The sequence below is a fragment of the Hibiscus syriacus genome, unplaced genomic scaffold, assembly GCF_006381635.1.
Source record: "Hibiscus syriacus cultivar Baekdansim isolate YM2019G1 unplaced genomic scaffold, ASM638163v2 tig00111798_pilon, whole genome shotgun sequence".
NCBI lineage: Eukaryota > Viridiplantae > Streptophyta > Magnoliopsida > Malvales > Malvaceae > Hibiscus > Hibiscus syriacus.
In genome coordinates this window covers 156,662-172,501 of record NW_024063182.1, presented here as the reverse complement: position 1 = coordinate 172,501, position 15,840 = coordinate 156,662, and the positions used below count along the sequence as shown (strand labels likewise).

The 15,840-nt window shown below is 34.8% G+C and overlaps 3 protein-coding genes and 2 pseudogenes across 3 annotated transcripts; 3 read left to right on the top strand and 2 right to left on the bottom strand.

Annotated features, from left to right (window-relative positions):
* Positions 1–2,833: 2,833 nt before the first annotated feature.
* Positions 2,834–4,232, bottom strand: LOC120170923 (UDP-glycosyltransferase 13-like). The gene is given in 2 exon segments (XM_039178761.1): positions 2,834–3,462; positions 3,465–4,232. Coding segments are annotated over 2 exon segments (1,323 nt in total). The 5' UTR covers positions 4,159–4,232.
* A 290-nt stretch (positions 4,233–4,522) lies between these two features.
* Positions 4,523–5,166, top strand: LOC120170922 (probable inactive purple acid phosphatase 2). Its single transcript, XM_039178760.1, has 2 exons — positions 4,523–4,553; positions 4,725–5,166. Exons 1-2 carry the CDS (start codon positions 4,523–4,525, stop codon positions 5,123–5,125), a joined length of 432 nt encoding a protein of 143 aa, XP_039034691.1. The 3' UTR covers positions 5,126–5,166.
* A 208-nt stretch (positions 5,167–5,374) lies between these two features.
* Positions 5,375–7,018, bottom strand: LOC120170921 (putative SNAP25 homologous protein SNAP30). Its single transcript, XM_039178759.1, has 5 exons — positions 6,865–7,018; positions 6,155–6,415; positions 5,745–5,812; positions 5,556–5,649; positions 5,375–5,457 (listed from the first exon to the last, which is right to left on the bottom strand). Exons 1-5 carry the CDS (start codon positions 7,016–7,018, stop codon positions 5,375–5,377), a joined length of 660 nt encoding a protein of 219 aa, XP_039034690.1.
* Positions 7,019–7,236: 218 nt separating this feature from the next.
* On the top strand, positions 7,237–9,176 carry LOC120170920 (annotated as a pseudogene).
* Positions 9,177–12,051: 2,875 nt separating this feature from the next.
* LOC120170910 lies at positions 12,052–14,456 on the top strand (annotated as a pseudogene).
* The last annotated feature ends 1,384 nt before the right edge of the window (positions 14,457–15,840 follow it).

The window sequence follows — 15,840 nt, the reverse complement described above, 5'->3', positions numbered from 1 at the left end:
TCATTTTTTAAGCTTAGTTGGGTCAAATTATATTTGAGTTTAGGAAAAATCCATTCAATCTTGAGATAATCATAAAAACATATTTTTCTGTATATATATATATATATAGTATACAAAAGTTTAGATCAGGAGTGACTCCCCAGTCTAAGGCCGGAGCATACCTAATACTTAATTGTGATTTACATAGGAATTTACAGATTGTCCACCAAGAGTGACAGTGATATGATTCGAACTTTGCCTTACAGGCTCAAATTCCTAAATCACAACCACTTGTGTATGCTTGTAAATGAACTGAACGTTCAGCGAACCGTTCATGAATCGTGCGGCGGGAATTTCGTTTATGTTCGTTTATTTATTAAATGAACGAACACGAACAAGATTTTGCGTTCGTTTAATTAAATAAACGAACATAAACAAAGGGCTCGTTCGTTCATTTACCTTCGTGAACGTTCGATTATATGTTCGTTTATGTTCGTTCATTTATGTTCGAATAGAGGGCAAATTGAATATGTTATGAAGATTATTGAAGTTGTTTGGATTTCAAAAAGATTGTTTTGTTGAACAAATTAACTTTAAGACTTTATTATGTTCATATAGCTTATTTATGATTTATGTATGTTTTTGTCGTATTCGAACAAATTAACTCTAAAGTTGCAGGTTATATTAATGAATTTTAAGTTGTTATTCTTGTTGTTTACTTTTTTTACATTCGTTTGTTGTGTTTGAATAAAAAAAATTATGTGTTTGTGTTGTTCGTTTATTTATTAAATGAACGAACATGAACAAGCTGTATTCCTTAATGAACGGACATGAACAAAAAAAATTTTGTTCGTTTATGTTCGTGCTCGTTTATGTTCGTTTATTTATTAAATGAACGAACATGAACATACCTCCGTTCGTTTATTTATTATGTTCGTTTATAGTTTATTTATTAAACTATAACAGTGACTATCAAACTATATTCCATTTTCATTTTGATCACCATTTTTATCAATCAGGTCACCCAACTATTTAAATACATTTAATTAGACAATTTGTTGTTAACATTTAACGGGAGTGTTGATGTGTCAGTTAATAAAAATGGTATAATTACACATTCAATCCTCAATATTTATATATATTAATTTGATCATAATTTTAATTTAATTTAATGCCTAATTAAATTATAACACGTGTCACAACTAGATTGGAAGATAAATTATTGATTTTAATTATTTTATTTATTTTATTTTTCTGTCCAATCAATGGTGACATGTGTCACCACCTTTTAAATGCAAAACAGTGAATAAATTATTTGGAGCCAAAGTGAATCAAATAAATGACCTTTGGCTCCCTTTACGCACGCCTAAGCCATCCGGCTAGACCATCCAATTGGCATATTACACAACATCATGTATATAAATTGTTACCGATAATGTCTGAGTAAAAAGGGAAATTACATTAAGGGATTTAAATTTGGTAATTAAAGAAATTGCAAACACCTTAATCATTAAATCAAGTCTTATAATCGATTAAAAATTATAATATATATATATATAATATATAATCATTAAATTATTTTTTTAAATAAAAAGAAAACTTTAGATTTTAGATTTTTAAATTATATTTACTTTTTATATAACTTCTTTATATAATCATTAAATTATTTTTAATATAATTAATAATTTTAATTTTATTTAATAATTATATATAATTATTAAATAAAATTAAAATTATTAATTATATTAAAAAAATAATTTAATGATAATATATAAATAAATTATATAAAAATATAAAAACTTAATTGAATATAAGGCTTGATTTAATGATTAAGGTATTTACAATTTCTTTAATTCCTGAATTTAAATACCTTAATGTAATTTCCCTTTTTACGCAGTCATTCAGTAACAATTTATATACATGATGTTGTGAAAATATGCCAATTGGATGGCCTAGCCTGATGGCTTTGGCTTAGGTGTGCGCAGGGAGAGCCAAAGGTCATTGATTTGGTTCTCTTTGGCTGCAAATAAGTTATTCACAATGTTTTGCATTAAAAAGGTGGTGACACGTGTCACCACTTGATTGGACACAAAATAAAATAAAATAAATAGTTAAAATTAATAAATTATATTCCAATCTAGTTGTGACATGTATCGTCATCTAACTAATTAGGCATTAAAATTTTATTAAATTAAATTAAAATTATGATCAATTAATAGAATATATAAATATCGATAATCGAATTTGTAATTATACCACTTTTATTAATTTGCCACATCAGTACTTTAGTTAAATGTAAACGACAAGTTACATGATTGAATACATTTAAATAGTTAAATAACCTGATTGACAAATATTTAAAAATGATGGTCAAAATGAAAAGATATTATAGTTTAGTGGTCACCGGTGTAGTTTACCCTATATATTATTGTGTAATACGAAACACAAATCTAGATGATGGCTTAGTGGTTGGGCGCGTTGTTTGCTCCCCAGTATCCAAGTTCGACTCCTCTCATCTACATATATTGTTGTGTATTTATTTGTTATTTGATTTTCCTTCGTTCAGATGGTGATGCTATCACATGTGTTAAGGATCAAATATTGTTGTGTCTTTTATTTGTTTTTATGTTAAGGTGATTATAAAATAAAAATTAATTTAAATATTTTTATTTAATAATCGTTTAATTATATTATTACAGTTATTAGTATTTGAATATGTGATATCTAAAAATAATAACTATTCTTTTCTTCATTAAAATAAATTTATTCGTGCACAGGAAAAGGCATCTTGAGTTCACAAAACATAAAACAGACAAATTTCTCAATTAACTGACACTAGAACAATTAATTTTGTTTAGTTCTTCTTAAAGCTCTGGAAAAGCTTGACCATGTTATGACAACTCCCGACTGACTCTGAACTTTTCTGGGCCGCTTCACTGATAATTGCAGCTTTCGTTCTCACCATTTGATTCTCCATGAGCTCCTTGATTTTGTCCCCAATCTCCTCTCCTTTGACCAAATGATTATTCAGTCCCCATCCCCAAGTCTTCATGCAAAGCCCCCACCCAGCTGCCTCCATCACCTCCCCATTGATCATCTGGTCCCCGTGTTGAGGCCATCCAAGCACTGGGATCCCATGCCAAGCTGCCTCGATCACCGAGTTCCACCCACAATGGCTCATGAACCCGCCGACCGCTTTGTGACTCAGTATCCGCCGTTGATCCACCCATTGATTCACAACAAACCCGTCGTTATTCTTCACCTTGTTCATAACTTGGTGTCCGAGAATCTCATCTAAATCGGCTCCTTTTTCTTCTTTGTCAACGATTTTACTCTTCACCACCCACAAGAACTTGTATCCGCTCAAGACCAGCCCTTTTCCAAGCTCCCTTATTTGCTCTTTAGACATCGCTGTCCTACTCCCGAAGCTGACATAAACGACAGAGCTCTCCCTTTGGTTCTCAAACCACTCCAATGGCGCAAACCCTCGAATTCTAATGGTAGAAGAGGTCCAAGAGGAAAAACTGTCGGCAACCCTTTTGTTGAAAGCATCTCTAGTGTCTCTTTCTCGAGTTCTTCAAAGGTGTTGATCAAAACACCATCGGAACGCTTTACGCATTTACCGTTTTCCGATAAATCCTTCGTGAGGAAACTCTCCGTGTCCAAAAGCGACGGAGGAAGCGACGCCTTGGGAATCGATGAAGGGATGGAAGGGAAACAAGAGACGAGGGACAACATCCGAGCTGATGCGGTGAAGAGAGTGTAATTAGGAAGACAGATATTTTCAGTGACCGAAATAACGGAAGACATCAACGTCACATCGGTGACGATAAACGAGAGCGGCGGAGACGATGAGGACAGGAGAGGAGAAAGCAAGTGAGCTGATCGGCGGATCGTTTCCCATTGGAGAAAAAAAGGGTCGGTGGTGTTAGCAGAGGTTGGATCGATGGCGATGAGTGTGAACTTCTTTTCGGTTACCTGAGGGAAGACGGAGAGGAAAGTGGAGAGAAGCTGAGATTCGGCTGAAGAAACGATAGGGTGAGTAGTGATTAAAGTGACTGAACACCGGTGGCGGATAAGAGAGGCGGCGAGCCGGAGAAAAGGTAGAAGATGACCCACGCCGGAGCTCGGTAGCAAAGCAACATGAACATGGGAGGGGATAGCATCGGAGTTAGCCATTGTTAGGTAAAAGCTCCAAGATGGGTGATGATCTGTTTTTCTTATGCTATGGAGTTTGGTCGTTGGACGAGTGTTAGGTAGGGCGTGTGATGCATATTTTTTATAAGCATACAACCACCAAACCAAAATGAATTGAAGTATTAATAAAATATATTTATAAGCATTTTGTAAACGAATTCTTATATTATTTATAAATAATGTATTTTAAAAATGATTATAATTAATTTAATTATAATTAGGCTTAATATAAAAGAAAATATTTTAATTATACCTATTTTCTTATTTAGGTGTTTATTTTTTTTTTTGGATTAATATATGTGTCTAATGTTAAAAGCGTTAACTATTTTATCATTGAATGACCTCAATGATAAAAGGATATATAATTCTCTTTAAAAGTTTCGGATTTGAGCAATTATAATTACACTAAATTATTCAAAAATAATATAATATAATATTATTTAAATATTATTTTTTAACAACATAATAATTTACTAATTTGGCGTAACGATGATTTAACTTCGAAAACTTTCTTGTACCGTACCATCCGGAACATCCGGATGGGCAAGACTGGCAACAAAAATGGGAGCCTAGACCGGACGACCCAGTCTTCCAACAACCCAAGTGGTCGCTGTACCGTACAGGCGAGTTCGGGTACACTAGATTAGTTGCTACAGGAGAGAAACTTACACTTTCATTTGTAGGAAACCATGACGGTGAGGTGCATGATAAGGTTGAGATTTTGGCATCCGGGCGAGTTCTTAATGGCGGTGACGACGACGACAATGGTAATGTCGGTGTGGTCCTTAAGGTTGAAGCGATACATTACACGTTTTCACATTATGTCTGGGGTGGTAGTATCTTGGTTCTTGGAGGTTTCGTTGGCTATGTTATCAGTTTTGTTTCACATGGTCGGAGACAAGTTGTGCCGGGAAGGGGCCGGACTTCGGTGAAAACTCAGGAGACATGAAGAGCTAAAAGATGCAGTGTGCTTCGAATTTTCAAACTTATTTGCAGTGACACATTATGGTGCTTTCATGCTGTTTACAGGGTATGGTGCCTTGATGCAGCTCTTAACTTTTGTAACTTTTGAGACAAACATATCAATCTTAGCACATTCGTTGTCGAGTTTGATTGAAATTTGTATGCACGTCGTGATACTTACCTCGACTTTCTGTATGGCGTCGGTCAGTTCTGGTTCCGACGTAGTTGTCTTAGTTCAGCCCTTAGACTTATGTACAGGATCCAGACCCAACTTTTCCCTCTGCTCCTTTGTCCCGGGTTTGCTTTTCTTGTTATCATCTACCAAGCCAATGCAATGAACAATCAATCATACCACAATCCGATACCGAATGCAAAGTGTTCGAATAAATCAATGCATCGAAAGAAGAAATTTAAACCTGCGGTGATCACGGGACGGGTAATATCTCGAGTCTTCTTTGGTTTCCGGGGCATAGAAAACACGCCCCCTAGATTATTCAAAAGCTTCTCACCCTGATATTTGCAAAGTCATAAAAAGAAGTTAAAAATATGAACCCTAAGCAGGGAACTAAGAGATAAAATGAAGTTGCCTTTTTGTACAAGGAAACCAATAGCATTATATGATCAGAAAGACCGCAAGAATTTTCTAGATATAGGTTATCGATTATTGCCGCTTCTGTCAATGGTAATTCCTAAAAATTCTATTCATCAACTTATAATACATAAACAAGAACACTAATTATGGGATCAAGAGCTAAAAAGAAGTTGCCTTCTTGTACAAGGAAACCAATAAACATTGTAGATCCACAAGACTATTGTAGACACTGGTTTTTTTATTAACGCTTCTGTCAATAGTAATGCCTGGAAATACTATTCTCTACCGGAGCGATTATATCGGGGAAAGCTATGGAGCTAACAACACGGTGTATCACGTGAAAGACGTGCTATATAGAGCTTAACTTACTCAAATCCTCATCTATGCCGACAGCCATTTGGTGGGTCCTTTCGCTTTGCTAGCCTTGCTGATTCAAAGTATCGAGAGTCTTCGAAGCATCATCTCTGATGTTCTCGGCAATCCTCAAGCAGTTATTGACACTGTTCGTCGTCTCCTCGGCCTTGTAGACGGGGTACCCTTTGAGGTTTTCCATGGTCTGAGCTTGCAGCACTCCGGAGTCACGGAAATCATCCTTGTATTTATCGTGATTCCTTGCTCGTGACGCCCTAGTGGATGCCGGAGTTTTATTTTTTCTGCCCTTACCATTGTTGTCTTCTACGGAATCTGCCAACAGCACAGGATCACAGGTAGTCCTTCTAGGTGAAATCGGAGTCTGCTGCCTTTTGCTTAGATTTCATAAACCCGAACATCTTTTCAAGTGTGAAATTTGTCTGTTTAGGGATCTATATAAGCTGTTGATTTACTCAACAAATGGTACATGAAAAAAACCAAGCAATTAACATGAACACAGTGAAGCACCCAGAACTCGACTACGAACTGTACATATCACAGTCAAAGTAAGAGATGGGACAACACAAAACACAAATGCAAGCAGATTAAACAGAAGGGTACCCGAGAAAAACTTGGAATTTAACAAAAAGATGAGGAAATCAAAATATACACAAACCCCAGAGAGAAAAGAAACAACGAAAAAGGGTTTGTGTGTATAGAATTATTTGGAAATGGAGGAAGAGTGAAAGCGTGAAGAATTTCATTTTGTTAACAACGATTACCATTTATTTTTTTATCTGCTCCACCTTTAATGAAACAGATGGTTGGTGTCCCGGAAGAGCAGAGCAATCCTTTCCCCTTACCCCCTTTGCAATAATCTCCAAAACTGTTTGCTTTAAACCTTTGGAGTTTGAATTTCTGTTGCATTTTATCCATTTTGAGAAGACTAATGGTAAGATTTTGCTTTGCTCTTTAATGGGCTTCGCCTTGTTAGCAGATCGATTGGACTTTGATTTGGGCTTTAGGACCGTGTAGTTTGATTTGAGTTTATATAAATCGTACTTAACTATCAGTTTTAGTATATAAACTTTTAATTTTTTAAAATCAATCTTAAAGTTTAGTTTTTATTTCATTTTAGTATCTGTTGAAAATTTAATGTTAATTTTCGGCAGTTGTGGCCTGAGAAATTCCAGAACAAAACAAATGGGGTTACACCAAGAAGATGGATCCGATTCTGCAATCCAGATTTGAGCAAAATTATAACCAAGTGGATTGGATCAGAAGATTGGGTTGTAAATACAGAGAAATTGGCTACACTTCGTATGATATATATATATATATATATATATATCCAAACTTGAACTTGATCAATGTTTTAATTCATCTACTATAGCATCCAATTCATTTAGTTTCTTTACCTTAAATGTTCATCATATTGGCTTTATGCATATTGTTAGAACTTAATGAGAATTATCCTCAGTTTGCTGATGATGAGGATCTTCAATCTTAATGGAAGGAAGAAGAAAGAAGAAACAAGGTCAAGGTTGCATCTTTCCTTATAGAAAAACCCGGCTACATCGTCAATTCCGATTCAATGTTCGATGTGCATGTTATTTCTTCCTGAGTTAATACTATTCCGTTTCTGCACTTTTTTGTATCTACATATCTCAATATCCATGCCTACATATGTGAGATACAACTATAAGTTTGGAATGCAATTAGTTCAAGTAAAACTGAGAGTTTGGGTACGTAGTACACCTAATGGAAGTAATTACAGGTAAAGCGCGTCCACGAATACAAGCGACAGTTACTGAACATTATGGGGATAGTTTACCGCTATAAGAAAATGAAAGAGATGAGCCATTAGGAAAGAAAAGCAAGCTTTGTTCCCCGGGTATGCATATTTGGAGGAGAAGGTTTTGCCATATACGTACAAGCTAAAAGGATAGTGAAGTTCATCACAGATGTTTTGGTGGGAGTACTGTGAACCATGATCCCGAAATAGGGGACATTCTAAAGGTAGTATATATGGTGAACTCTGTTTCGACCCAAGTTAATTGTTCGTACTATTCACGGATTAAGCTTTTTATGTTTGCTTGATGCTGGAAATGATCCTCGTTTGTAACTATGGCCTTGTTCTTTGTGTTTATGCCAGGTTGTGTTTGTTCCTGATTACAATGTAAGCGTGGCTAAAATGATTCCCGGTAGCGAGTACTGTGAACCATGATCCCGAAATAGGGGACCTTCTAAAGGTAGTATACTCGGTGAACTCGTTTTCGATTCAAGCTAATTGTTCGTACCTATTCACGGATTGAGCTTTTATGATTGCTTGATGTTGGAAATGATCCATGTTTGTAACTATGGTCTTGTTCTTTGCGTTTATGCCGGTAGCGAGTTGTCTCAGCATATAAGGTACATTTGGCTCCTTACTTTTCTCTTCCTTTGTGTAGTTGTGCTTAATCTAACATCATGCAATTGAACTCGAAAGCTGCTCGGAAAAGGGTTTACATTTTTTTATCCGATCGATGACTACAAGTAACTTGCAATCGATGCATAATAAGTCCCTTCAGGTTGTCTAATGTTTCTCTCTGGCTAACACATTGTTTCGATCATTTAGTACGGCCGGAATGGAGGCAAGTGGAACCAATGTATACTAACTGGAACCTTAGATGGAGCTAATGTTGAAATAAGGCAAGAGGTTGGAGGAGATAACTCCTTCCTCTTCGGTGCCGAGTCTCAGGAAATTGCCGGTCTACGGAAAGAAAGATCCGAAGGAAAGGTGAGCCCTTCCTTTGGTTTTCTCTTTTGCAAATATGAGAATGAGGTCTAACAGAGAATGTAATACATGCCCGATCTCTCATCACAGTTTGTGCCAGACCCAAGGTTTGAGGAAGTGAAGGCATATGTGAGAAGTGGCGTTTTCGGGCCCTACAACTACGAAGAACTGATGGGGATCCTTGGAAGGAAATGAAGGTTATGGTCGCGCCAATTATTTCCTCGTCGGAAAAGATTTTCCGGCTACATCGAGTGCCAAGAAAAGGTTGATGATACAGACCGACATTATATACCTTATGATCACTGTATAGTATTATAGTAAGCAATTTGTTATATCTCCGGATACAACCTCCGAAAACTGCAACTTTCCGCTAATCAAGTTCGAAATTCCGTATTAGTGCTCTATTTGACCAGAAAGATTAAGTAAACTGCTATTACCTTGATTTAGTAGCTAAACTGATCAGTCCGTAAAACACCATGAATTGTTTAAGGGTAAACTACGCTTTAAGTATATAAACTATAAGTTTTAGTCCGTTTTAGTACCTAAACTTTCAATTTTTTTCAAAATCATACCTAACGTTTAGTTTTTGTTTCATCTTAGTACCCGTCGTTAAAAAACTTATCGCGTTTAGTACTTAAACTATCAATTTTGGTCTATTTTAGTACCTAAAATTTCATTTTTTTTCAAAACGTAATGTTAAATTTTAAATAGTAGTACTGAAATGAAATAAAAACTAAACTTTAGGTATGATTTTGAAAAAAATTAAAAGTTTAGGTACTAAAGCGAACCAAAACTGATAGTTTATGTATCAAATGTATAATTTACCCATTGTTTAAAGTTGAATTAACCAGAATTTGAGTTTATTTAGATACCAAAGCAATTAAAAGGATTTTCTTTTAACTTTCAGTTGATATCTCTTTTACACCTGACCGGATCATCAAGACTATGATCCCTTTAAAAGTTGTTTTTAGAGCCCCAATAAAAGATTTTAGGGTAAATCATCTCTATAATCACTAGACTATGATGTCACTTCTGTTTTGATCACTAAATAACAAAATTGTCAATCAAGTCACTGAATTGTTAATTTGATTTCAATCAAGCCACCGATCATTGTTAAAAAAATTATTGACGTAGGAGTTAAGCAAATTTGTATATTAACACATTAGTCAAATTATATGTGTGATGCGGATCGGTCGGGATCAATCAGAAACCGAGAGGGCAACCCAAAAAATTAAATATAGAGTTTGGAAATAACTCCAACTTTGAAAAGTTTATTTGGTATAATCATTCACCTACGACCTAGTCTCTCTAAAGGTCTAAGCAATGCAACTAACACCACTTTATTTTGCTGATAAAAAGTGCTGATTGCTAAACCTTAACTAATTAGTTAGATATTCCCAAAGCATTTCCTCTCAATCAATCCTTAACCATTATTTTTCTCTCCTTTTTCTAAACTAAAGTTATTTACATTTAATAATTATAAAACTTTCAATTATATTTAAAAATTGAATCAAATGAAATCCATGAAGGAAGAATAGAACACCACAAAATTATTATAAAAGTGATTTATATTCATGGATAAACGATCAAATATTAGAAGAAACTTTATTCTTAATTTTAAAATAAAGAAAATTATATTTTTAACCTATATTTTCTCTATTTTAAATGTTTATTAGCTCCCGTTAAAAAAACCAAGTAAATTAAGCTTGACCCTAATAGCATCATTGTTAGTAGGATTGTCGGCACATAAACTGCTTTATTATGTAGGCAAGAATAAAACTATATATACATGCGAACAAAGCATCTGCAGTAGGATTAGGGTTGCCACTTGCGATGGCTATCATTTCATGGAAGCGGAAGTAAACGAGAAATGGAGAAGGAAAGGCCGATCGGTCCACTCGTATCATCATACCATTAGTAATTTATATTCATACTTGTTGAAAACTTTGATGAGCTCGATGCTCAGATCATTAAGGGACCCAGTGGCCAATCTGCAACGTGATTGGCAACTAGGAAAATGAGAGAGAGAAAAGTGAGCTCAAACCCTCGATGTGACTGCAGCTGCTTGGTTTAATTAGATTTTCTTCCCAAAAAAAACTATATATATAATATAATCAGCTGAAAGCATGAATGCTGCTGCTGTTTGCAAAAGCTAGGGTTCCAAGAGGTTGCAGAAATGATGAAAACTGACCAAAGCAACCCTAACATTTTCACAGTGAGCATCCAATCCAATTTCAATAATTATGTAATATAAATTCTATCTATTAAGTTTTCGTATTTAAGTTAAGTCTCGATTGAGAATCAAATCCGAGTTTTATTATATATAATATTTTGAATTAATTATAATTGGATCAGTTCAATTGATTTCACAGTTCATTATGATATATATTAATTATAAAAAATTATTTTAAAAATTAAATTAAATAGCATAAGTAGGTAGACAAACGTCGTTAAAGTACTTCTCTGTTGCGACGTTTGTTGTAAAAATGTCACTATATATGAATCATATTGCGATATTTTTAAACAAATGCCGCTAAAGCACTCTATATTAAGGTGTTTTCCGAAAGAAAAAAACATCACTATATATGAACCCTATTGCGGGTTTGTATAAAAACTCCGCTAAATTTATTATTTTACGGCGTTTTGAATGAAAACGCCGCTATATATTTAAAGTTAATGACGTTAACTCTCAAAACGCCACTAAAAACACTGCTAGAACAAATTTGATGTAATGTTACCAATTAATGTTGAAATTGTTAGGCTGGTTTATATTTATTATTTTTTAAATAAATTATTTTTAATCAAATATTCAGATTTCTGTATTTATTTTTTATCTGGAATTATTCAAAACAATCTAAAATATATTATTAATTTGATTAAAACAAATAATTTTTTTCTAAAATTTAAATGTACTTTTATCACATTCAGTAATTAATTCCAAATTAACAACGGAGGAAATAAAACATGGTACTTCTTCACGTCGGAAAGCATCTCTTTTTCTTATCTTCATTAATGCGCGTGGATCCCACGCACACCCTCCTCGCCCACTCCCTCCCCCTCCTTCCTTTAAATATCAACCTCCCGTTACTATTTTCGGTTGACGCCGATTTTTCTAACTTATCTTCTTCTCATTTCTCCCCCAATCTCTATTACTCGCGCGTACTTTTCAATTTCCCATTTTCGAAATTAGCCAAAACCCTAGCTCTCTCTCCCCATTCCTTTATTTCATGGTCTCTACGTTTCTTTTAGATTTCATTTGGATGTTTGAATACTTTGATTTTCTTTTCTTTTTTCCTTTTTTTTTCGTTGGATGAAGGTTTAGAGGATGGAAGGAGGTAAAGAGGGGATTGATCCAGCTGGGACTGAGTTTAGACCGGATTCGAGCTCGAGCTGGACACGTGCTGTACCTGACTCAGTCTCGGATAGCATCAATTACTTCTTCGATAGGGAAAGCAGTATACTGAGTGAGTTTGGTTGGAATATTCTACAACCAGACCACACCGATGAGTTCGAAAGGTTTAGTGAACTAGATCGAACCGACACCAGGGCCTGATTTGGCGGGAAATTACGCCGGCTCATCAAAGAGCTCCGGTGCAGCTGCTGGTGATACATGTTCAGGAACGGCATCGAATCCGGGCGGGACAAATGAAGTGCCGACATCGAATCCTCCGGTTTCTTCGATCTTCATCAAAGATCCGGCGGAGAAATCAATGGAATTCGGGTGGAAACCGCCTGAGATACCGTGAGTATTTGTGAACCGACGATGAAAATGGAAAAAAATAAAAAGAAACTTCTATTTTTTTTTTGGTGTTATATTTTGCTGTCTCATTTGAGAAGGTGCAATTCTCGGTATCCGTACACTGAAACTGTAAATGAGAAGATAACAACCTTGTCGTTTCATGCAAGTTGGGGACGAAAGGGTTGATGTAGTTTCGTAATTTTAGAGAAATAATAGAAGAAAAAGGGCCAAAATTAAAAGAGTTACTTTTTGGCTATCAACGAAGTGGCCTCCTTCTGCACCGCCGTTATTGCGGCGGGAATGGCGTGCTTTGCTTTCATATGTTTTCTTTATGAAGCCAAAAAGCAGGAATATAGCTGGGAAAATTCCCTTTCGATAACAAAAATCTTAGATACTGCAAATTAGAATAATTTAGGACCATGTCGTGGGATCGAGGGTATTTCATAATTCGGAGGTCTCTTACGGAAACTGCTCTGTTGGGGTAACCTACTATCTTACCTCCACTTACCTCATATATATATATATATATATATGGGAAAAAGGGACAGCCATTTTCCATTAACTTGAGTGTCTGTCATTTGTTCTACGCTCATCCCCTCTGGTAAAAGCAATATAGATAATGCCATATATAGGGTTTTAGTGTTGCTTCTGTGGTGGGTTTTCATTCTTGAATTTATTTATTTATGATTATTTATTTAGTAGCTTTCGAGATTCATCAGAAATTGGCCAGATATATCATAAAATCATTAATTTCTTCCATATTGATTGATGCATTTCATGTTGCAAGCAAGTTCTTTGTATTACTTAAGAATCTTGATTTTCATCACACTGCAGTACATGAAATGTATATAACATTGAAGATATCCACATTACTAATTGCAAGTTTCTTGGGTTCTTCAGTTTTTAATCTCTTTCTATTGCATTGCATACCTTGAAATTGCTTACATTGGTCCTTGACATTTTTCGTTATAGTTTCCTTTATCTTTTGTTAAAAAATGGAACATATTATGGATTAACCTTCTTTTTAGCAAAATATTTAATATTTAGGATTCCTTTCCCCCTCCATTTTTGATAATTTTAGGTGGAAAATTTTTGTAGGAGTAAGGTGAGGAAGAAAGGGCAAAAGCAAGCTCGGCAGCCACGTTTTGCTTTCGTGACCAAAAGTGAAGTTGATCATCTAGAAGATGGGTACAGATGGCGGAAATATGGACAAAAAGCTGTTAAAAACAGCCCATTCCCTAGGTAAGCTGCTATTTATCTAATATGAAATTTGACTTATTCAGTCATATTTTACGATATAATATGCACCATATGCATGCATTTTCCAAAGTGAGGTCAAATGAAGCACATGTAGAGTAGCAAAAAGCCTTGATAGACTCCTTTTGTTTGGGGTAGTGAAATTATGGCTTCATGCTTAAAATCATTCATTAATGCAAGGAAAAATTACAGAAAATTTTTGCAAAACCTTAGCCATTTATTTAATTTCATAGGAGCTACTACCGTTGCACAAATAGCAAATGTACAGTGAAGAAGAGAGTGGAACGATCTTCTGAAGATCCCACCGTTGTCATCACTACATATGAAGGTCAACACTGTCATCATAGTGCCGGTTTCCCCCGAGGTGGACTCATCAGCCATGAAGTTGCCTTTGCCCGTCAATTTAATCCAGCAATCTCTCAAATTTATCATCCACAAGGGATACAGTTACATAATGGAATTCCTCCCAGCACAACACAGTCACACCAAGTACCTATTGAAGTAAGAGAATCTCGTTCGCTGCCGGAATCCACCTCACAGTTGCCCAAAGATGAAGGGTTACTTGGGGATATTGTGCCTCCTGGAATGCGTAACAGATAAGAGGAAAAAAAATGGTATGCGTACCTTCCTTCGACTATGTTTACGTACTGTCAAACTGCCATACTATAACTCTTTCACACACTTAATTATAAAATTTTAGTAGAGGATAAACTTATAAAATTTTATGAGTGAAAACATAATATCATTAGAAAATACAAAAAATATCTAAATAAATATATATATGATAATTTAAAATTTTTAAGAGGTCAGTGCCTCCAGCTACCCTCTCTCGGTCCCTCCTGGATCGGTGGCTTAACCCTTGTATGATGTTCTATGGTTTGACCCTGCAGGAGAAACCTCTAGGCACTCAAATTACAGTCTGACTGAGAAAAACAAAGTAAGGGAGATGGAGAATGGCTTAAGCAATGAGCAGCTTACTAGTTAGGGCTTCTGCTAAGTTATTGATAGGATTCAGCCTCCCATGGTCAGGAGGGCTTCACAAGACTAGAGCTTCTTAGCTAGTATAGTTAGTGGAGCAATGTGATTTAATGTTTGGCTATTTAACCCCAAAAGCATGAGATATAGATCCCTCTTTTGACATTTTTTGACCAGTCCTCATCTATCTCGGATAATATTTATGGACTGCCCTATTACATCTTTATAGTTAATTATTTACTTGTTCCTCGCAGCATTCAATCATAAGGTTCATAGTTTTCATTGGCTACTTGGTTTTTCTGGACTGCCTGTTACATTTTGATGCAGTAGGGATGTAAATAAAGCATTCGATAAACTGTTCGTGAATCATTCATATAGTATTTGTATATAAAGCTAAATAAATGAGTATGAACAATTTTTTTATGTTCAATTAGTAAATCAATGAACACGAATAAAGATGTGTTCAGTTTGTTTATATTCATAAATAAATTCGTTTATTTGGTTCTTCTTTTCTTTTTAACTTTTTAGATTTTAGATATTAGTAAAGGAAGGACTGACTTTAACACATGGTGAACTTGGAGTTCAAACTATGAAGCTTAAAAATTTTAAGGATTAGTGGGATAATTTCACTATTTTTCTTTGACTTGGTTAAAAAAAGGGCGGTTGGCAAAGAGCATATTGAAAAGCATATAAAACAATATGTTCATGAATATAAAATGAATATATTTTTTTAATGTTAAACCAATGAACACCTTTCAAATAAATAAACGAGCATTAACATAGTATTAAAAAATTAAATAAGAAAACTAAATATAAACTCCTTTACAAAATAAATAAATGAAAATAAATATGAATTCAAACGTGATTTATGCACACCCCTGTTACCAGTTTTCATTACACTTATTAAATAAACCGAATATATTTAAAAATAAACAAACGAATATAAATATAATCTCTTTGTTTAAATGTGGTTAATTTACACCCCCAGTTACTAACTTTATTACGCTTAAT

What these genes read in the sequence shown, in the direction of transcription:
- LOC120170922 (XM_039178760.1), top strand. Translation starts at nt 4,523, where the DNA reads ATGATAAAAGGATATATAATTCTCTTTAAAA. An exon ending in ATATATAATTCTCTTTAAAA is followed by an intron (nt 4,554 to 4,724) that starts GTTTCGGATTTG and finishes CGGATGGGCAAG; the next exon opens with ACTGGCAACAAAAATGGGAG.
- LOC120170921 (XM_039178759.1), bottom strand. Translation starts at nt 7,018, where the DNA reads ATGGATAAAATGCAACAGAAATTCAAACTCCAAAGGTTTAAAGCAAAC. An exon ending in CTGATCATATAATGCTATTG is followed by an intron (nt 5,650 to 5,744) that starts GTTTCCTTGTAC and finishes TGCAAATATCAG; the next exon opens with GGTGAGAAGCTTTTGAATAA. An exon ending in CCGTCCCGTGATCACCGCAG is followed by an intron (nt 5,458 to 5,555) that starts GTTTAAATTTCT and finishes TTGGCTTGGTAG; the next exon opens with ATGATAACAAGAAAAGCAAA.